This window comes from Tauraco erythrolophus, chromosome 17, assembly GCF_009769465.1.
Source record: "Tauraco erythrolophus isolate bTauEry1 chromosome 17, bTauEry1.pri, whole genome shotgun sequence".
In the NCBI taxonomy this organism is placed as follows: Eukaryota; Metazoa; Chordata; class Aves; order Musophagiformes; family Musophagidae; genus Tauraco; species Tauraco erythrolophus.
Genome location: NC_141481.1, coordinates 6,692,571 through 6,715,579, shown reverse-complemented (window position 1 = coordinate 6,715,579; position 23,009 = coordinate 6,692,571). Strand labels below are relative to the sequence as shown.

At 42.7% G+C, this 23,009-nt stretch overlaps 1 protein-coding gene across 7 annotated transcripts; it reads right to left on the bottom strand.

Annotated features, from left to right (window-relative positions):
* Positions 1 to 270: 270 nt before the first annotated feature.
* On the bottom strand, positions 271 to 22,607 carry REXO5 (RNA exonuclease 5). 7 transcript variants are annotated; one of them, XM_086622191.1, is made up of 20 exons: positions 22,488 to 22,519; positions 21,222 to 21,349; positions 20,768 to 20,889; positions 19,741 to 19,867; positions 18,784 to 18,868; positions 17,368 to 17,517; positions 17,121 to 17,209; positions 16,178 to 16,293; positions 15,237 to 15,375; positions 14,598 to 14,692; positions 13,687 to 13,789; positions 12,958 to 13,094; positions 12,531 to 12,639; positions 12,079 to 12,189; positions 11,816 to 11,953; positions 11,237 to 11,329; positions 10,500 to 10,719; positions 9,767 to 9,960; positions 9,044 to 9,153; positions 7,152 to 7,393 (listed from the first exon to the last, which is right to left on the bottom strand). In XM_086622191.1, the coding sequence occupies exons 2-20, from the start codon at positions 21,273 to 21,275 to the stop codon at positions 7,324 to 7,326; spliced, it is 2,262 nt and encodes a 753-aa protein (XP_086478317.1). In that variant the 5' UTR covers positions 21,276 to 21,349; positions 22,488 to 22,519; the 3' UTR covers positions 7,152 to 7,323. The 7 variants fall into 7 exon arrangements, 6 of the variants coding, with proteins under 6 accessions (XP_086478318.1, XP_086478315.1, XP_086478317.1 ...); XM_086622192.1 differs by lacking the exons at positions 7,152 to 7,393; positions 22,488 to 22,519 and adding an exon at positions 271 to 5,242 and having other exon boundaries at positions 21,222 to 21,961; XM_086622189.1 differs by lacking the exon at positions 21,222 to 21,349 and having other exon boundaries at positions 7,151 to 7,393; positions 22,488 to 22,607.
* Positions 22,608 to 23,009: the final 402 nt, after the last annotated feature.

Genomic DNA, 23,009 nt, shown 5'->3' with positions numbered 1-23,009 from the left:
CAAAGCAGGCCAAAGCACTTGTGCTTGTATAATTGAATTTATGGTGAGACTTTTGCTGGTGCTGTTATTTTTTTTTTTTTTAAAAAGAAAAAAAATTTGCCAACAGAGGCTCCTTTGATAGCAAAAGTTCCAAAGGGAGACTGATTTGATAGTAAATGAAGACGGTTTTTATAAGTTTGGGACTACTCATTCATTCTGCTATTAAATGCTTTGTTCATCACTTCATTTTTTTTTTTCCTGAAGGGAATTTAAAATGTCCAGAGTCTGAAAACTAACTCTTGAAATGGACAGCCCATGCATGCACGTGCACGCAAAATCATGACAGCTGCTGCTACTGATTTACATGCTAAACTGCAGCAGCTCTGAAGGATGAGGGGATAGAGCTCTTTAAGGTCTGAATGTGGATTGCAGTAAGGAAATCAATCCGTGGCACATCAAGGCTTAGCAATTTTAGTGCATCAAATGTAATACAACTTCTCTTTAAAGATGGTGGTGGTGAAAATACAGGAAGGGAGAATTCTTAGTTCCTGTTGGGGAAAGGACATAAAATTCTCAGTGGCTTAAGTCCCTTGCTTTCAGTACGAGAGGACAGCCTTGCTCTTGTTCTGCTTCCAGCCTAGCAGAAGCAACTCTACCCCTTGGGTAGAATACTTGCAAAAGTAGCCAAATGATCTATCTAGCAAAGTACCATTTATTTTTAGCCTAACTTCAATTTTTTAATTACCATTTACAGAATGCAAGCCAGACCTGTATCAGTTTTAAACTCCTGAACCAGCAGCTGAAGGTGCAACTCTTTGGCAGTGCTGAAAGTGAGAGAGGGTGTCAGACCTTCCCTGGGATTGCCTGGTGATTTTTATGATCCTGAACGAGAATAGACCGTACTCTGTAATGCTGGGGTACCTGTGGGGGAGTGGGGTTTTGTACATGTTTCTGAGAAGTCTTTAACAATATTGGAGCCTCTCAAAATGTGCTTGTTTAATGGTTAAACTGTGAATATCTGTGGAACAGGCCAAATACATTCACTCTGCATTTTTTATATAATTTTAATTTTTATTGTGTAGAGCACAGGACTGTAGTAAGCAGTGATGCTGATGTGATCTTTGAAACCATTGCAACTATTTAATTTTTTTTTTAATTAGAGTATGCATTAGAAAACTTGATGCATGTAGTCAGTCTGCTGCAACTTGGGATAAATAACTACAGATAACTATATAGATAGTTTTAGTAATATACTGGAAAACTGATCTGACATCCACGCTCTGTGGCATTTTATTGCCTTCCCTTATGCAAAGAAGTACAACTCCTGTAAACTTTACTCCTGAGTAATGAAACACTGATCACCTGCACCATATTATAGTTTGCAATACCTTTAAAATTTGGCTCCCAGATCAGCTGGAGGCTCACTTGTGCTAATTCTTACTTATGTGGGCACGTTTCTGAGGTTGAAGACTATTGATTCAAGTAAGGATTTGAAAGATTCTGCCCATAGCTGGCCATAAAACATGACTAAGGAAATTAATTGCAATTGAACGCAGAATTGTGAGTTTACTTGCTGCTGGTGCTATTCTATATGGAGAATTATAGCTTTTTAATACTGTGCAATCATAATGAAAGAACCACAGGAAAAACAAATGAAGGTGTGGCAGATGACATAAAATCAGATGGCTGAAGCCTGTGGCAGTTCGGTCCACCCCAGGACGAGCACTGGCTTCCCCGGGCTGGCACAGCAGATCTGCTCATGAATCAGCCTCTGAGCCACTGCAGCTTTTCAGCCAGGCATGCTTAAGAGCATGAGACGAGTCCACCCTGCTCTGCTGATGAGCGAGTGACTCAGAGTTGGCTGCAAACAGATGCGGCCCCTCTTCCTGAGGGCAGCATGGCTGTCAGGTAGGGGGTTCCGAGTGCTGTGGGGGGCAGCAGCTTCGCCTCTGTGACTTATTTCACTCCTTGCATGTCCGTCAGAGCCTGAAGAACCCATGGATCCCGGGACAGACAGGTACTAGCCTGTCACCTGTGGTTCCCAGACATGGCTATGCACTGACTAGTGACCTTAGTATTCTCATGGCACTGTCAAAATAAGTATCTTCCATACAGTTCCAAGTTTTTTCTTTCAAAAAAACATCCCAGCAAAGTTGAAGAAACACCACATAGTTAATAGCCACCTCAGTCGTGATGTAATTCGTTGGCTGAGGTTACATCATCCCCATTCATTGGAAAATAATAGTCATTGTGTTTCTGGGTCTTGCAGCCTTGTGTTCTGCAGTGTGATCCTTTTTTAGAAGATCCTCAGTGAATTGGGCACACAGTTCTTCCCCTGAGCTCACTCTGCTCAAAACGCGTACGTGTGAATTTAGCCTTTCGTATTAAAAAGAAAGATGTTTAACCTGGAACTCAAAGTTCTTCAGGGCAGCGTTTCAATATACAGCAAAACATAAATTTTCAAATAAGTATTGAAAGTGAAGTGTCTGCTTAAGTTTTGTAGTGTGCAAACAAAACCACCAGTGTTAAAATTTTCTCTCTGGACTATTGAAGATTGAATCTTTGGTTTTACATTGTCAACTGAATTGAAATACAAGAGATTGTAAGACAGAGGCCTGTAACTCCTTCACCATGAAGTACATAGGTATCTCTACCTCTTGTTCTTAGACTTGAATAGTTTAAGGTTACCATCCTGTTCTCCCAGGATTTTATGCCTGGATGAATAATCTATTTTTTTTTAATTGACTCAAGCAAAGTATTATCTATTTGCCATACTTTTTGGTATACTGCTTTTAATCTGCATGCAGTCGACCCTTTGAAAGGGAGCCAAGTCAAGCTGCAAACGCAAGTGTCGGTCCTCCTGGGTGCTAGTTTTGGAGTGCAATAGAGTGACTGACTGGAGCTACATCACATGTGGCTCAGAGGCTTTTGTCATCACGCATCCCCTTCTGCAGTTGGGCTGCCTGTACTGGCGATAAATTGGAGATGGAGCAGCTGTTCCCCAAGAGGGAGCGATCAGCCTTTCATTTATCCTCAAAAAACTTTAGGAACCCACCTGATGCAGTGCCATGAGTGTATTTTAGTTTTGATGAAAAATACTGATTTGTTCCTTGGTGGATGGGACCTGTAATACCCAGCAAAGATGGGAGCTGCCAAACTGTAAAGGTTACACACATCCTTTTCTTCCCTGAGGTCAGAATCTTGCTCAGGATAAAACTCTCATGCTTGAGCAAAACTGGAGCATTCTTAAGTGTATCGCAGATGCCAGAGTGGCTTTGGTGCTCAGTTGTGTTCATTAATGCATTTAGGTGGTGTCTGGTTTTCATGCAACACATCTCTGTCCCTTGCTTTCCTCTCCAAAAAAACTACAACAGGATTACTGTCGTTGCAAATCCCAAATAGATGCTATGCTGAAGCAACTGTTGCTACAAGATGATTCTTCCAGTTCGAGGGCAGCTTTTGGGGTGTGACCTCTTGCACTATCTGTATGGGCACATATTTCAAGAGAACAGGGTGGGGGTGAGATGATAAGTAAAAGGAGCATGAAAGTACTAGTCCTGCTAACAGCTTGCCTTAAATCACTGACGTTACAGCGGTTCCTTGCTACTATTGCAATCCTCAGTCTTTCTGTAGTTAGGTTTTAAAATCCAACAGGTTCTGGAGGTTATACAACTTTTTTTTTATTTTCAAAAAGCTTCTATCTTTGTGTAATTGCACTCTTCAGATAAGCCCTTTTTGGGTAGCGTCATTTCACACGCAGAAAAAAAATCTGTCTCTGATGTTCTTGCTGTAAAGATGTATTTTGGTTGGGGTTTTTTTTGTCCCTGTAAATTATATTTGGACTAAAGGTTGCCTACTGTTGAATCAGTGTGTTTACTTGAATGTTGCCATTTTATGCAGTTACAACTGCTGACTCTTGCTCTTCTCTGGGCCCATGAGAGGGGAGATTGTGTGACCAGAGGTGGCAAACCTGCACAGAGGATCAGTGGAGCTGAAGGCTGGCTGCTGTTTCTATGCTCCCATATGTGTTACAGTTAGAGGACTTCACAGAACACTGCTTAATGTTTTGAAGGTGTGACTTTTTAAGTCACGCTAAACAGTTACCTTAAAAATATGCTTGCTTTCTTATCTGTAAGTTTAGAACAGTTTTTGAAAAGGAGATGGGCTGGCAGGAGTGGTTGGAGGGCCTCGTGCTGTTAGTTGTTGAGTAACTCGAGTTCCAAGAGACGTGGATGCAACTGGCAGGATTAGGTCCTGACCCAGCGCTACTGGGGTTTGTACTGGCTGGTCTTGAGGGCATGAAGCAACAGCAAGTCCTTGACAGGCTGCGTGGAGGAGAAGGGTCAGCCTGGGAGAGCTAGTTGATGCAGCTGGATTTCTTGGAGTACTTGCTTGTGGATCTCGGCCCCAATTTAGCTTCAAGCCGCCCTTTATGGAAGGAATGCATTTTTGGTAGTATGTTTGCTCCCAGAGAAGTAAGGAAATAACGAGGGCGCACCTTCGTGCAGCTTTCACTGAATCGCAGGTGAACACAACGAGCTGCTCAATCTCTCCGTTCCTCAGTACACCAGCAAGGGTGGATGGGATCAAACCTGCCATGCTTCGTGTCGGGAGTGCTTTTTGCCTTTTCAGACCTACCCAAGAGAGAACCATGTATGATCCAATTTTCTCACTCTGGGAAAAGATGAATGTATTGTGTGTTGTGGAGCAGACCCGTGCTTCCTTTTTTCAGACAGCAGTATCAGAAGTGCTGTGTAAATGTAATGCTTGAAAATGGCTGGAGTAAATTCTGTTTCATGTAGTTTTTTTTTTAAAGGGATGTGGCCAAATTTGAAACAATGATCTAGAGGAAAAGTGGGAGAAGTTCAAGATGATGCATCACTGAGTCCCATTTTGGTTTGTACTTCTACAATTACTTTTCTTATATCAAATTTTGCTCACCGATGTTGTCTGGAACAGAATGGAAACAGCATCTTACAGAATGTGCAATCTAAGGCACAATGCAAATAGGTTGTAATAAGAAGGTTGTCTTTACTTGATAGCAATCCTGAGTGCAATGTTTTTGTCGTGTCCCTTTTGGAAGAAGAGCATTAAGTGCAGTCTGAGACTTTTCTTATAAGCAAAGCATTGGTTTGTCCATTACTGACTTCTTGTGGAATTTGTGCCAGATGTATATTAAATATTTTGGTGCTTTTTCTAATCCAAGCTGCCGTTCATTTACCTGTGAGATTATTGTACTTCTGTATATTTAAATGACCAATTCCTTAAAGAAAAAAAAAAAAATCCTTTAGTCACAATGTATCCTGACTACTGTAGCTTTGTAAATGTTCCAAAGCTTCTGGGTTTCCTGTATTCCAGTAAGGTCTGAGGGGAGGGAGGGGAACAGCTACAGAAATCTAATCCACTGGAAAGGGAACTTGCACACTATTCTGTGCATTACTGAACAAATGAGTAACATTTGTGGTGTTTACATGATGACACGGTGTTCACTTTTTTGTGCTCAAGCTTTGTACAAAATGTCTTATTTAAAGCCTAAGTCCTTTTTACATTTTTCAATTAAAAAGGGACAAATTAATTATTTTTTCATGTCTATAAATAGGACTCTTGCTAGTTTTATTTGTCATCTCCAGAGTTTCTCAGCAGGAATCCTGGATGCTTACTAAGTCCTGCCCAGTCCTTGCAGGGAGGCGACCACATAATTTTTAAGTGCAGGGAATGAAAACTAGCTGTTTTTTTTTTTTTCAACTTTGCAGTGCAAGTGTCAAGGAGATGCTGGATGTGAACAGTGTTAACAGGAGCGTATTGGTACCGAGGGACGAGTGCTGAGGTCAGTCTGTCATTCATCCCCTTCCACTGAGCTGCCCGACGCCGTGGTGGTCTCTGCTGGGCTGGGCTCAGCAGAGGGAACTGGCAGCACTGGGCAGAGGGACTGACTCCCTTTCACATTTTGTACTAGCACTGACGTTGATGCTTACCCAAGTTTGCAATAGCTACAGCCAAAGGATGCCAAGCTCACTTGGAGTGGATAAAGTAACTTTTTAAAAGAAAGGCTGCGTCCATTTTGCTTAATAATAGATTTCATTTCAGGAGTTTTGGAGGCTTTCAATTTAGGTATAAACGACAGTGACTTGAGCATCTACCACCTGCTCATTAGTGCTGCCTCTGGGCTAGTGCTGCATTTGCCTTTCGCTTCCTTGCCTTTATTTCTGCCTGCTGCTCCATGCAGCAGCTCCCAAATTCTATTCCATAAGCTGCCGTTTGCTCAAGAGACCAGAGAAATGACCTTGGGGTTGAAAAGCAAGAGAATGTAAATATTCTATCAGCTATGTTTAATAATGTCTAGAATAACTCATCTTTCTCTCACCTTATATAATTCATATGAAGAAACCCTTAGTCTCATGTTCAAACATTGTAACAAATGTTTCCTTTTCTTTTTTTTTTGAGTGCCAAAAGCTCTCCTAGGCATCCTGATGCCTGGAAGTTCAGTGTTAACACGAGATGCTCAAGCAGTCTTTACATTCGGTGGCAATGGCTGCGAAGCACAGGACGGAAGTTGTCAGGTTGCAAATCACCTCGTCCTGCTGCTGGTAGTGCACTGAGTTACTGCAACTCTGCACTTCCAGCTCCCTACTGAAGGCCATGTGTGAAGCTTGCACAGACATGTGCTTTCCTTAAAATGGCCCTTGTCCCTCCCACAGCCACACTGTAACTTCACTTTTTTTTCTTCTTTTTTTGTGTGTGAGGGGTGTGGGGGGAGGATGGTCAGGGAGGGAGGAGAAAGTGGAGATTGTCCAAGAAGTGTGAATCACCAATTCCTCCTTTCCATGGACTAAGTACAGTACTTTCCCAGAAAGGAGGCAGGGACTCTGCTTCAGAGCTGGCACAACACGCTTCCAGAAATCCACACAATTCCTGAGAATAGCTTTTAACTGCTGAGCAGCTGCTGCAGGTACTACATGAACTTGGCTTGGTGGTTTACAGCCTGCAATGTTTCAGTGAAGGCAACGCAGCTGGCATGTCAGTCTCTGGCCAGGAACGACTCGCTGAGTTACATCTTACAGGCCAATACTGATCAGCGTTTATGCAACGCCCCCTGGGTTTGCCCCCAGCTCTTTCTAAGCACTTGCCTACTTCCCATGGCTCAGGAAAACTGCCAGAGCAAGAAGTGTTAATGGAAAAGGTTTTGTGCTTTAAGATGTTTTGAATAGCTTTTATTTTTAGACTTTGTAAAAGATACAGAGTGAAAACCTATTGTTCTTACGGTAAGAGATCTTTACAAAGACATCAATATTTAAAGTAATTAAAAATATCTTAACAAAAGACTTCGCTTAAAAACTTGGCAGTTTAACAAGCACTCCTCCCTCCGTCATCTTTTATTCCCATCAGACCAAGGCCAGACTGTGATCCATGCATGCTGCAACACAAACAGGAGGTATGTTACTTCTGCTCAGGGTAGCCACGATGCACATAAGCTTGCTGGTCTAGTAGTGAGATGCCTGCAACCCTCAGGCTCAGTAGATGGAAAAACTGTAATTTTTTTTCCACACAACAATTATTTGACATTCTTTTTAACCAGGAAGCCGCCTCTGGACTGTCAGTCCTCTGGGAAGCTAATACAGGAACCTCACTTGGCAAGAAACCTCTTCCAAGCCTGGGATGGAGCTCCCTGCCAATCCATTCAGCAGCCTGACACACGAGCCCAGACTCTATGGGCTTCTACAGGCACCTTGTGGAGCCAAATGCCTGAATGCACCTGTCTCACTTTTTATGCTGTTCTTTGGCATGTAGGGAAAACAGCTTAATGAGCTTTACTTAAGACAACAAATTATTAAAAAAACCCCAAACACAATGCTCTAAAAATACTATTTTTAAAAAAAGTTACTAGGAACTGAACAATTACAGCAGATCATGCCAAGAGCAGCCCTTGGCATGCAACCTTGCTGAAATGGTTTGTCACTGGCATTAAGCCTACATATACTCTTGGCTCAGGATGCATCTCCCTTCTAGAGACGCTGTTTGCTGCAGAGGATAATACAGCAGCATGATTGTTCTCAGGAAGCTTTGCAAGTAAGAGCAGGGAACCTGGCCTGGCTGCCTAGCCAGGCAGAAGAGATGCTGCCGAGCAGCGCTCTCTCCCTGCCTCTATTTCAGGGCATGCCTTCTGTCTCCACAAGGAATGGTACTCCTCCACTTGAAGGGAAAGTGAAGAAAAGCAAGGGTAGATGTGACTCTATTTCACTGTCTGAACAGTGACACAGTGAGAGAACAGAAAGAAGACTGTTGAAATATGTACTCAGTAACTAGGGCCCTGCCTGGGAAAGATTTCACCTTTCTGGTTAATAATTAAGCAGTGAATGACTGTGGCAGTTCAGGCCCCAGGGTCTGAAATGCAGGAAGCCCACCCGAACTGGAAGCATCTCTGATATTAGCGCTGAAGCCCAACTCACCTCTGGGACTTGCCTTTTCCTATGAAAACTTAAAGATTTGGTGAAAGTGTTCTTTTTTTCCAACCGTTTCCCCACATAAGAATGAAGGTATGAACCACCTCTTTGATCATCTATGGCTGAAGCACATACATCAGGGTACCACAAGACAGCTGATAGGTGGTGCCTTGGCTGCAGCAGGTAGGTGGTTTTAAAAAAAAATGAACAAAACCACCCAAAAAACTGGCTGCTGTGGAAACTCTGCTTGATTCTCTCCTGGGCACATAAAACTTACCTTACTGTCAGTAGGGATGAAACATCCAACAGGGGAAGGTAAGTGAACTGAGAATACCTGTATAATTAAGCAACACTGTGTACTTCAGCCTTGCTAATCTGGACCATGAGGTGCATCAGAGGTTTCAGCACTTGTGCTTGTTCTGGATCAGGCATAGCTTATGGGCAGAACTTACTGTTTAGGTTTTACTGGACTAGCATGAAAGTCAGGCTAAGTACAACAGCGTCATCAGGCCTTCTCTCAGGCTTTAACTTCCTTGTGCAGGGTTTTAATTTTTAACAGGTTAAGATACCAATACTTGACTATGTATTTTCCTTGGCTCTACGCGAAATAGGTGGCAAGTTACCTGTTCACTCCAGGAAAGAGGACAATGCACAGGGTGTTATTCTGCAGACTTCTATAAAGCTTTTTGATATGCTGATCTAACTTCTTCACCTTTTTCCTTAGATCCTGCTCCTGCATAACAGAATAGAAGTATTAAAATCCTCAATTCATCTGCACATCTGTAGCAATCACACTTAAAAGTGCATGTGGCAAGACTGACCCTCGGGCAGTGTCAGGGTGAGGACAGAAGTGATTCTGTTACTGGCTGGCATTTGGCAGTGCAACGGCTCAGCAGCAGGGAGAACCACATGCTCTACTCAAATTACAGCTTCCTCCAGTAAAAATGAGAGCTGCAACTAGAGCTGTTCTTTCCTGTAGGGCTACACAGCTAGTCACTTCTCTCCCAGATGCCGGTACTGCTTGCTACACTTGTACACTGCTCTGTGTGCTCCCAAGTGGTAGGCTTCAGTTCCTGTGTAGCACCACTCACTGCCCTGAGCAGCTGTGTTGTTGGGTTTTTTTTAAGGTTATACAGTATCCTGCAAACATCACATGATCTCACGTAGTATTACCTCTCCAAACTGCCTTGTGGGAACTGATTGTTGGCAGCGTCTCTGCTCCAGCACAAGGAGACCCTTCTGTTAGATGCAGCTCTACACCTCAGTCTGCTCAACATCAGCACTCCTGCTTCCCAGGGCTAACATCCTCACCAACTGCACCACCACCAGCATAGCCTTAAACTCACACAGTCAGACAGCTGCTCCACTTTCTCGTATAAGATGTTTCCTCCTTGCTTCCCATTGCTGTGATTCATCTGCCAAATCCATCTCCAGAGGTGACCTGAAGCAAGAGCATTCCTACTTCTTAGTTTGCTACCCTTCACAATCCATCCGTTTATAACTTCGAGAGCGTCCACCGCGCTCTGTGATGTCTGGAATTCTGAAACACAAAGAGAAAGGGAACACGCTTTGACAGTGATGTTGCTGCTCTGTTCCTTGGTACCTGGAGGGATGCGATAAAGGTGTGGAGCAGGAGGGAGATGAGAAACTGAAATCACTACAGCAAGCAGATCCTCATCTTGTTACAGGTAAACATCAGACTACAGAAATGCCAGAAATGCAGCAGCACTCAGCCAGTTGTTCTCTCCACCTTTTAGAGGTGATTACTTGTCTGTGTGAAGCTGCACAGTAGCCAGCCCTCATGTCAAAGTACCAGAGCCAATGAACTATCCTGGAACTTATTCTAAGTAAAGATCTTTTTTTTTTTTTAAGCATGGGTTTGGTTTTTTTTTTTCCCTTTTAAATATTTAGCTGTAAACTGTTTGTCCAAACAATACCTGCTTTCACTGGAGTATTTTAAATACTATCACTTTGAGCATATGAGTTGCAGTAGCTCTTGCTGTGTCTGTGCAAAGTCCCAAGGGCTGCTGAGTGAGCTTATTTGAAGGAAAGAAGTAGGCTGTGTGTGAAGCTACTTACTAAGGAAACAGCAGTTCCTGTGCTTTCCACTCTGGAGATCCTTTGGCAGGAACAGTGTTTCCAGGTCTTTCAACTGGCTGAATTCTTCTTGCAAGTCTGTCTCTGTTAATGACTTCTTTATACCTGCCACGTAAATCATGCCTTCGTTTTCTACATCCAGCTCTAGTTCCTTTATCAAAACATCACAGTCCAGCATTGCTGCAGTGACAGGTCTCTGAACCTGGGGTGGATTCAGCAGGAACAAACACAGCACATCAACCCAAGCAGCTTGGTGTTCTGAGCTTCCACTTTAAATTATTTTCTCCCATTACCAAAAGTTGACAAGCTATTTTCCCCTCCCTTGAAAAAAAAATAAAGACTAATGAAGGCTAACTTAATTATGAAAAAGGAAGCGAGATCATGTTTGTAATGCAGAAACACTATAAAATTAAGAACCCCACACTTGCATATGGCATTTTTATGCTCTGTTACTTGGCTCTTCCTTTTAAAGCTGCAGTTGAAGGTCAGAATGCTTTCTAACCCCCTTCTGCTGACAGGCAGAAAGGAAGAAAGAGGGCTACAACCATTTCCTTTCTGCCAGTGGCCCTAAATTGTGCAAGGACAGGGAGATGGTAACAGCACAACCAGCCAGTATTTGCCCAGACACTATGCTGTGAGTAGATGTTAAAAGAGACATACTGGATGCTGTTTCTGTGCTCAACATCATAACTCAGGCTTTTGCTGTTTGCATTGTTTACCTTAATGCAGGATCCTGCCACCTCAGCTCCGTTCAGGCTTTCCACAGCAAGCTGGGCAGCTTCCAGCATTTCGTATTGGATACAGACATAGGGCTTGAAACAGAATGATAAGAGACTTCAGGCTTATCAATATGACATATTAGCTCTCCCTTTTTAAAAGTCAGGTCTCTATAAACTTGTGTTTTCTTTTAAAAATAGAATATAAAAAGGTTTAGAGGGTAATACATATAACACTCCATATACCATAGCAGTTAAAAACAACAACCTTCAATTAGCTCGTCAATTAATAACAACTATTTTTTTTTGCCATTAAAGGCCTTAGCATATCAGTTCTTTCAGCTTCTCCAATGCTCAAAGTCTTGAACAGCGCAGTTAAGCCACCTGAGCTATGTTTATTTTTGTCATTGTGTGAAACAGCTTTTAGATATCTTGAATTGTTGTAGCCAGTGACTAAATCACCAGGAAAAAAAGAACAAACAGAATAACTGGTATTTCAGTGGCTCTAATCCATATCTTTCCAAGAGATTACTCAGGCCTTCCATGCCTGTCAGGAAGCTTAATGCTTTGAGTGCTCCTCACCTGGTATGTTTCATTTACCACTGTAAGAGACTGGATTGGTCCACACCTCCCAAATTCTTTTTTAACAGACTTGAGGCAAAAGCTTTCTTCGAAAGGACCTGCGTAAATTGTCAGCATGTCAGTCAGCTTGCTTCTCACCTGTAGGAACACAGATTACAGAAGGAACTTCACAAAGCAAAGGAACTAACTACTTGGTGCCACTAGATAAAAATCATCTCTTTCCAAGCTGAGCAATGAAGACTTCTAAATAAAAAAAACAGTACCTTTTCACAAAATCCAGCATGAAGGAGAGATGCAATGTACTCTGGACCCAAACTGAACTGAATGATACTGAATGTGGACAGGGGAACATCTTCTAAGGCTCTCTGAAGAATCTGGAGGGAAAAGAGTATACCAGGCTCGAAAAAGTACAAGACAATTGCACTGCAAAGGAGAAACAAAGCTATTGAACTTAATTCCCAACTTTAATTTTCATTATTGTCCAAGGAAGCCTTCAGGCAGAAATTCTTCTTTAGTGAGTCATGAGAGGATGTAGAGGATCAAAGCTTATTTCCGAAATGTTAAAATGGATTTTAGCTGACCTGGTATTAACACTATTGCTAACAGTACTGTCAGTCAGCTGTTTAAAATAGGACTCACTACCCACCCCCAGAACAAGAACAACTTTGAACTACTTTGATGCTTGCTTAGACCGACCCACTCTAAGTCCATTCACCTGTTTGTTTGAAGTGCTCGTGTTACTCTGACACGGGCCAGAAGAGTCTAGTTCCTGTCTGCCCAAAAGGAGGGGTTTTTGGCCCATCACCTGCAGGTAGTCTAAAAAACTAGCAGAGAGAAGCAAGCTGTGAATCACAGCACTTATCAATATGGTGAATTAAAAGCTTTCAAGAAATGCTTGTCAGAGAAAAACAATACAGTTAATTAAAGAAATTTGAAAGAATATTCTTGTCCTCAACATCAAAAGAAGCCTAGAAAACGCTTTGTGAAATTTAAGATGCAACTTCTGAAAGTTCTTCAGTGCTATCCTACAATTATTTGTGTCTCTCTGAAGATCCTGATGGCTTTTGAAAAAACATAACACACTTTGATTTTACTGAGGATTCAGCTGAAGGAAAAACATGCATATTTGAGAATCTTATTACCATGGTTTGAATAAATGTGACGTCTCATTCAGCTGTTTCTGGACCCTAAATCCTTGTGGCTGTAACGCAGCTTTGTTCTGTGAGACCTCAGCCAGTTTTTCAGTTGTCAGAAGCATCTCCAAGTTTAGTTCTGCTACCTTGGGGAAGGAAGAAGGCTTTCATCTCAGCTAATTGTAACTAACAAAAAGCATGTGCTTTCTCTATGAGTCACCCAGGCACACTCCACAGTAGTGAAGAAACACAGGCATTGATTTCTTGCCTTATTATTTTCTGTTGCCATTTTCAAGCACACAGCATTCACACCATCAACCAGCAATCATCTCCAAAAACTTCTCTCAGAAATCAACAACGCAAGCGAAAGACACATAAAACCAGGTGAATCACTGCCACAACATACAAGGTCTCTCACTTCTTTCATCTGGAAAAATGACAGGCAGCCCTGCAGGCCTGGAAGTGTCTGAATCCTTTTTTACCCAATGCCTCTCTTCAAAATCAGCAGCAATGCTGATTCACATCAGTGTCTGAGTACTGAAACACTGGTCATGCTCCAGGTTATTAAGATACCTGGATATATGCTGAAAGTAACAAGCTGTCAAAACTGAGGCCTCTATCATAGCTCCATTTTCTCTTTTAAATCAACAAGAGGATGGGCAGGAATGTGGGTTTTTTCCTTCATAAGCACAACTGGTACTGTGATTAAGGGCAGAAATATTAAATAGATACAGCTACCTTTGCTGGTCCTTGCTCAATAAAGAATTGAGCCAATTCCAATGCAGCTCTAGCATCTTCTGCGGGATCATGCCCAAGCTTCTCTTCACACTGAATCTCCTTCCTAGGGCATCAAAATTAGGTGTACAGGCAGGTTATCTGTTTTTCCACACTGACCAACATCCTGTCTTTTCTAAACTGGGTCCTTTTCGGGCAAAATAGCTTTCCCCTCTCCAAAAGGGATTTCAGTTCTGTGCAGCAGCATTCTTGTGAAATATTCCGAAAAGTTACTGCAAGAAATGTTTTTGCAATGTTGAGCGAAACACTGTTTACCAGGTTTGACAGAAGCAGTGCTAGTACTTGGTACGCTGAGGCATGACTGTTTTTAATTTCACTTCTTCCTTGACCAATGACCCAACTCACAATTTGCACACAGACAGGGAGGCAACCTCCAACTCAGTGAAGTTTGTCACTGCAGAGTATTAATGTTCAGTATGCGAATGGTGAGAACTGTATCGCTAAGAGATACTACCCCAGTAGCACCCTGGGGAATATGATGTAAGTCAGCAAATCATACTTCCATACATTAGCCTTTCTTTCTTGCCAACTGCAACATATCTCATTTGTGTGAGCCAGTGTCTTTGTTGCTCTACAATTCAATACGTTGGTACTGCCACAGACCTGCAGAAAGGTTAGTTTTGCCAGGACTCAAATCTGGTTGTGTCACTGCGTCCCTGCTTGCTCAAAGGCAAGCCAATTTATTATGCTGCCTGATGTTTCAAGCAGGCAGTAAATTCTTCTCTACCATGTCTCTTTGCACAGCGTGCTCCTTTCTTTTGAATTTTAGTGATGCTACTAGTGGAAGAGCAAGACACTGACCCCTTGCCCGACAGGTTCTAATATTTCCCATGACAGTACATTAATAATCTTACCCTAAAACAGCTTTAGCTAGGAATTTTAGCTTAAATCTTCGACCTTCATTTCTGGCAAAAAGCAATGAAGTATCAATAACACTGGGGTGGATCATCTGTAGGAGAGAAAACATCACCAGTTTAATTTAAGAACAGCAGTCATATAGAATTGGGCAATAACTCCATTGTTATCTGTGCCTCTGTCTTTTCATTTCAGTTGCCAGTTTCTCATGGATAGAACTGGTCCACAGCAAGAGAGAAGGTGGACTCACGACACAAGCCCAACTCTCCTTTCTAACAGTCTACTGGGAGACCTAGATTGGGTTAAGAAAGATTAATTATGATTCAAGCATTTTAGGTTGGTTAAATTAAATAGAGGATTCAGTTCTTCCCATGACACAGCTGTCAAAAGCACCTGGCTGAAGCAGAGGTAAACCTTCTGTTGCAACCATATCTATGGACAGACTCCTCCCTTCCTTTCGGTTCTCTTTTATAGATATAAGGAGAGTCTTTCTCTTTTAAATCCTTACAGACATAAAGCTATTGATAGTAAAAAACAATTAACAAGTGTTCACTAATAAAAAAAAGACTTCTTTGGAGTTATCAGATCTGAAATGAGTATCAATGGAGTGGGAAAAATACTCTTAAAGGCATACTCACTTCCAAAGCCTGAAGATCACCATTTAAAGAATGACCCACCAATACTGCATCACGGGGAAGCATTTTTTTCAGTCTGGTTTGGATGTCTCGCAGTCTTGTTTTCACTGGAAGAAGCATTTTCTTTGTGATTCCTGAGAATCTTAAAAAAAAAAAGTTGGATGAGGTAAAAGCAACACATTAGCAACAGCACCTACTGCAGAATATTACAAGCAGGGCATCTGAACAATGAACTCAGTGTAACTAATGACAGAATGCTATTACTGCTTTCTGTTCCAGCATAAGAGGATATACTGCAGGTAAATTAAACTGCTACGAGTTCTACCACATCTGTTTCAAAAGTTTCTCTCTCTCAACTATAACTTATTCTTCAGTGATGCAGTTGTTAGCATCAGATAGCACAGGTAAGGAAACACTGCAAGACTGATGGTGGAAAGAGATGCTTCCAAGTAACCTGAGGGGACTGGCATGTCACCTCCTGGACAAAGCTGGGCAAAGTTTTGGAAAAGACAGGACTTTTGCCTGCTTTTGTTAAAATCCTGAGCCCAGCCCTAGAGGCGTGCGAAAGCTGATGAACTGCTCTATTCATCTTTTACAGGCGAGCAAACTTAGCTATAGAGCAGACTGCAGTCCTCTACTCTTATCCTGTAGCTAGCCAGCAGTAGAGTAACTTGTAGTGTGTATCATTAATCTGTAACAGGACTTTTCCTAGAACGCTGCAGAATGATAATGCGTCTGCCTAGCCACATGGGCACTATGGAGCAGAGAGTGTACACATGAAGATGTCAGTTACTCTAATCACGTAGCAAGAACTGTGTTCTTAATACTGAGTAAAATACAGCAGACATCTGTGCAAACCAAAGTGTTCTAAAAGGTCCTGTGTAACAGGTTTAATTTGAAAGGGTTGCAGCCCTAAAGAGGTAAGAAACTTCTGTGCAAGTCACCTGGTGCGGTAGTTCACTACAGTGCTTTCAGGTTTGACTAGTTCATTCAAGAGGCATTGACCCTGTGCATCCACCAAGGAGACACGAGTGACTTCATTCCCTTTTGCAGTCAGGCACTGTCAGGAAGAAGCAGAGGCAGTTGTTGAATCCGCATGATGCTGCCACTCAAAAACCTTAGCTCACATGTGCTTTGGCTGCAGCCAGCATCACTACTAAGGAGTTACTCAACTTGGAGATCTACCACTCCTAGCTAGTTGTTTTATACTGTAGCATGCTCCATTTTAATTGTTAAATGCCCTCCATGAGTACAGCAAACACACAGGCAAGCACAACACAAAGAAAACCATTATAAAGAAGTGCTAATTTCACAGAATCCAGTCTGTGCTCTGCACTGCAGAGCTGTCACTGAGACCATCTTCACCAGAAAAGATTTAAAAGCAGAGCACAGGTTGTCTCGTTAGTTACTCAATGCTGATGCCAAAGAGGCATCTCTGCAAGGTCAACACTGCACTAAAGGAGGAATCTTCACCACAGCACACTGCTAGAACTGCGATGGCTAAAGGAAAGATGCCTGATAGGGAAGTATCTTTCCTCTCCCAAACCTTGGGGAGGGCTGAGAAGAGGAATTCCACAGCAGTCTCAGAGGTTACTGCAGCATTGCTGATGGGCCTGGCAGATTCAGCTGCTGCTCTGACAGCCAATGTAGGACTGAGCTCTCTGCTGCGCTGCTCAAGATGACATTTCTGTCTCGATGCCAGAACCACTTCCCGAGTCCTTCCCATGGCTGCAGTAGCACTGGTACCATCAATGAAGGGACTGGCAGCAGATATTCATATATCAGAACTGGTTTAGCAAATACACAGGGTGCTTGGGTCACTTTAGAATAGCTGGTAGGAGTTTGGTTGCTTGACTATTTTGTAAGGCCACACACATTTATTTTTACCATTTCACAATCCAGACCAAAGAGGGGGCTGCTGTCCGTCCTTTGCTGATCACACTCTGTATATACGTAGCCCTTACAGCCAGGGGAGCCTAGAATGAAAAGATACTCACAAGTAAGAAACAGACGTCTCTCTTCTAAAACTCCTCGTACATCTTACATAATGAAACATATCCCTAACTGTCAACATTAAAAAACCAACCAAAACCACCACAACAAAACAACCAAACAAAAGCCCTCAAAAACTGACCTTTTATGGGATAGTCATTTTTTTTCTGCTCTTCTAAAGTTAGAGTATAGCTAGTAAGGCCTCGTTTTTTTTCTCCGTATTTCCGAATGATGGGATCACATTGCAAGTCTGAGCTTTTAGGAATACATTCACTGGTAGCAGAAGTCAAACCTGTAAAATACAGAAGCATCTGTCGAGCTCAGGTAGCACTCTCTACTTGCAGTCAGTTTTCTGCATTAGCATACGCACTAAGAGGCTACACCATTTCAAAGGAAAAAACCACCTGGAACAATAAGCTGGAGATACAGATAGACAGACAAACAGACAGGTATCTCCATCTGTCTATCTCCAGTTTATTTTTTTATATCCCACTCTCCAGTTTGTATCTCATATAGTGTATTCATATACACACTATATACACATTATGTATACATAATTATATACACACAATACTATGTATAACACATATAGTGTATATACTCTCTCTATATTACAATATACTTGATATTCAGGATACTTGAATCTTACTCCCAGTTCAGATACTGACACTGCTGTACACACATCACAAGTCTCTGTCGCACATTCCTTTCAGAAGTAGAGAACAAACTTGCCTCACAAGCATGACGACGTAATCATCTGTTACTTCCTGTAATCTGTAAAAGAAGTTCTTTTCTCCCTTCTCTGTGAAATTCTTTCCTGTAAGTGTCATCAGGAGAAAACGTGCTCCAAGTGTGGCTCACAAAGAAGCAGGCACCGAACTGATACCAGAATCCACAGCTATATAAAGTTAAATTATCCCGTAGGAGATTCTCTCCAGATTGCACTTAAAAGCAAAATGTACCTGACATCTCAGATCTGTGACTTTGCGGTAGGTTTACACTCAGGGTGCTAGAGGACTTTGTCAATACACTGAAAGTAACGGCTGTTCATTCTCCCGTTTAAGACTTGAATTCAAGATTCTCTGTTACACTTCTAACAATTTCAGAGAAGTTCACAGGTTGCAGGTTTTGTACAAGCCTGTTGGATTACAATCACCTCTATAAAGAGCGCAAAAATAGGAAATCAGTTGTCAATACACCAGGTCTTTGTCAGAAGAAATGAATCACTACTTAGCTTGAATTTATATCTCTGTATCTTTTATTAGATACATCTTAGAATAAAATACTCACAAAACGAGTAACAAAGCATCAGCATTTTGGATTAAACATGTTAAAAACTTTCTCTCTGCTTTTTGCATTTACTTGTGACAATAAGCCAAACGGCGAGTTACTGAACTAGTCAAGGCAACCAGTCTCATGGTTTAAGCCACTGCGTGTTTTCCTTTGTAAACAAGTTTACCATAGCAGCACGCTGGGATTGCTCAGGATGAAAAGTCATAAAATTCTATTGAAAGTGAATCACTGTGTGTGAAAGATGACGCAAAACCAGGCAAGATACCTTGTGCAGTGTTTCGAGGTTTCAGGTTTGCTCCTTCTCCATACAGGCTGGCTAGGAAGGTAGCGGAAGGCGTTAATGTGAATCTCTGAAAAGAGAGATGTGTTAGAGACTTTGAAACAGGAGCAGTAATATCAAGCAAATAAGATGTTTCTTGATCCCCAAACTAGCCAAATTTAGAGGAGGATGGATAAAGAAGTAGTGGAAATGAGTTTGGTGTTTTCCCAAGGAAGGGAAAAAACCCCAATGCAAATCAAATCTGTTTTAATGTCAGATGACACAGGATTCTTTGCACTAAAGGACAGATTTTGCCTTGCCTGATACGATCAAGAATCTCAAGACTTTCTTTGACAGAAACTAAAACAAGTTCCAGACTTTCCAGTTAAGTTGTGATTTGCATTTGCTGCAGTTCAGGGAGAATTCTCTAGAAGTCTGAATCGAAGTGCTTCTTTCTTTCTTCAAAAGAAAGCAATATTCAAACATACTGCTTGTGACTCAGAAAATTAAAATAATTCTTTTAATAGTATCTTTGGGAAATAGGAGAAACTTGACATAAAGTGCAAATAGTGAGATTTTTCAACGAGTGGGAATAGCATAACGCTATTTAGAGTCTCTTCACTCAGAGTAAATTCCAGATGAACTGAGATATTTTTAATCTCACTGGCATCCTGAAGATGGGGGAAGCGTAACAGTCAGCGGACTGAAACATCAATACACGTTTCACCTGGTAAGGCTTCAAAGACGTAAGTCTTGAAAACCTGTTTCTAATATCAAAGCCTTGGCCTTTGTTCTGAGCTGACAAAGGCTACAAATAGATCTTCTCATTAGCTTGTTCTGCGAGTCAAAGATGGCCACTTCCTATCGGAAAAGGCAACAATTTCACTGCAGCCATCAATCCTTGGAAGATGGTTTCAGGACTAGAAGAAGTTTAGAAGACAGCAATACAGTCTGGGGACTTACATGCCGGAACACTTTTCTGAGGTGTTTGAACTGCAAATAGAATTTGTAGAAATGGAGTTGGCTCATTTCATGTAGAACAACAACCAGAACCCCAGCCAGGTGGCTTTGGTGATAAATACGGCACCAGCTGCAGTTTTTTTTAAAAAAAAAAAAAAAAAAAAATCAAAGCAAAAGAATTATCAAGCACTCTTAAAAACAAACTTGGAACCAGCCCAGCTTTTAAGTCAGTGAATGGCAAAGTGCCAAATTATTTCAATGAGAAGAGACTTTCTAGTTTATCTCAAAAAGCCACATATTCTTGGAAGCAACACAACGTGGGTGACAGAGAAAGAATGAGTTATAGCAAAATTCTGCTGCAGTACCATTTCGAGACATTTGTATCTCATTTATATGCATCCAAATGTGAATACACAAATAACTTCAGCTGCAGTGATGCAGCCTAGTGAATTAATGCATCAAAAAAAAGTTTCACAAAATCATTTTCTATTCACTACTAAAAATCTCAAGTGGGATCATTTTTGCCTTGAGTTTCGTGTCAAGATTCATTACATTTCATTATATTTTTGCCATCCAAGGTTATATACCCTCCTCAGTCTTTCCCTTCCATTGCTGAGAAATTGCCCTGGAAAAGGGCAGTGTGATTAAAATGTTGTTCCCAAAAGACTCTAGAATATCCTGCTTCAATTATATCTGACAAGAAACATGCTAATATTTTTTGTGTTGTCTTAATATTTTCAACATGGTATTTCATTTCTCAGTGTGTGAAGCTTCTTCTGTTCCACAAAATTCCTCAGTTTTTGATAACTGCATGAAACAAAACTATGAAATGGTAGGATTTTTGTCAGAAGAGGAATTCCGGTCTCTGGCCAAGCCTAACAACAACTGTATCTACATACTACAGGCTGTCATTAGGGTAACTGCGGTGCAGGAATTCCAAAACCAGCATGGCCAATACGCCTTTAGGTACGTTTTCACAACACTTGAGGACATGAGGCAGAGCTGATTCTCAAATATGAGTGTGTTCTACCTGGGTTGTGCTGCATTGTGGCATTTTCCCAAAGCTGCATACTTTAACAGCTCATATAGCTGATCATGGCTGATTTCGCAGTCCTCACCAAATAAATCTGCTGACAAGTGAGATGACTTTTCCTGTAAAAAGGGAAACGCTGGTGAAGAAAGGTTTTAAGTAATCACACAAGTTCACGGAAAATTAAGTGAATTATATGGTAAAAGGAAACTATTTACTATCTGGATACAATCAATTGCATTTAAAATAACTCTTCCACTCATTACAGGCAAAAGTTTCCTTTCAGATCACACTTTAATATTAAATTTACCATCGACATTTCAGTAACCCAGGTACTCTAATGTCAAAGATTTATTAAATAAAAGATTAACGTAAGTAGATGTATGTAGTAAGGAGACTTAAAGATATTTGATTTCCAAACACAACGTTCTGCTCTCTCAACCCATTCACTCACTTGCTGCTGTAAAGCTTTGGGCAATTTTATAAGTGTTATATGCAGCCACTTCATGTAAGGGTTTGCTGAAACCCATTTACTTCATTTACGTTAAGTGATCTTGTTTTGGCAGATGGGTTTGCTGACCCCTGCAGGAAAAGAAAATGTTTCAGTAAAATCCAAGGAAACTGCAGGAAGAAAGCATCGAGTAGATGAGATGCAGTGGAGACCATACCATGCATTCACACAACAGTTCTTTAAGCCTAAATGCACAAATCCTCCTAAAAGCCAGCAAGTAAACACAGGATTTTGGAGACCTCCACTGACCATGTGGCCTGTTCCAATGGAGCGTCTTTGATCTGTAAAAATCTGAAAGATACTCTTTTTTTGATGTGATGAAAAGACGTCACAGCATACGGGGGAAAAAACTCCACAGCACACTACAAAGCATAAAATCCCACAGGATAATCAACTACCAGAAGTCGTGTTTCCCCCACCATGCTAACAAGCCTTGCGCTCATTAACTTTGACTGAGCCTGCCCACATGGGATTGAGCTGGTGCATGGGTAAGCAAGCTAAACAGAGGTGACCACCTTTGAGGTTCAAGTGGTTAAGAAACATCTGGTAATAACAACATCGGGTGGTGTAATTGCTGGTCCCTCACCTCTCATGCTAAGTTAGACAAATGAGTAATGACACTGTTGCTTTCAATTCAGCCTCATTAGAGCTTTGCAAAACAAAACACAACCAAGCAGCAGAAGTTTAATTTCACCGAGCAAAGGCCACCTGCCAGCCGCAGGAACTGCAGCCTCTGATCGGGTACGAACAAGGCTGATCTCACAGGTCAGACACGCTTACTCGTGTCCCACGCCGGGCACTACCTAAGTTGTAAGCTGGGTGGGCAAGGTGTTACCGTGAGGGTGACACTTTGGGTTGATTCTCATCCTTCAGGAGTGAACGTGCTGAGCAGACACAACGTTCCTTTCAAGATCTACTTTCTTTAGGCAACAATGATACTGGAAAGCGCATTTCTAGCAAAATTCCTAAAACGTAAACACCTAACACTCCAAATGAGTTCATTTCCGTATTTCTTGGAGCAGAAACGAAGCCGTTTTCTGTCGGTATTACCGTTAGCCAGCCCTGTAGCAAGACTGCCAGCCAAACACGGTTTTGCCGCGTTGCCAGCACCCTAACGCGCGACAAACGGAACCCGCCGAAAGGGAGCTGTAAGCGAGGCGCGGCCACAGCCCGCGGCGTTCTCCTCACGACCCCCGCCCCGCTGCTCACCTGCCGGGCCTGGCCGCCGCCACCCGTCTTCCTCCGCTTCCGAGCTGCGCGCCCTTCCCCGGCGCCCTCCTCGGCCGCGGCGGGCCGTTTGTGTCCGTTCACGCAGAGCGCCTGTGCCATGGCCTAGGCGAGAGCCCCGGGGTCAGGCGGCGGCGCCTCCGGGCCAGGCCCCACCGCCGGGGCTCCCCCGGCACCATCGGCAGCGGGGGTTCGCCCGCAGCCCCGACACCGTGGGGCCGCGCCCCGGCCGCCCCGCCTCCCCTGGTCCCCCGCGGACGGACCTTGGCCGCGGAATCGTACCTCAGCCGCGCCGGGCTGTCCGCACACCGGCGAGCGCGCCGCCTCGGCACGCGGCTGCCTGCGCCTGCCTGCGGGCAAGGCCAGAGCAGCCGATCCGCCGAGAGAGCGGATGTGGGCGGGGCCGCTGCCGCTACCGCCGCCGCCGGCGGGAGGTTTGAAATGGCCGCCGCGGGGCCAAGGCCGCTCCGGGGTGGTGGCTGCCCGCCCGCCCGGGGCTGAGGG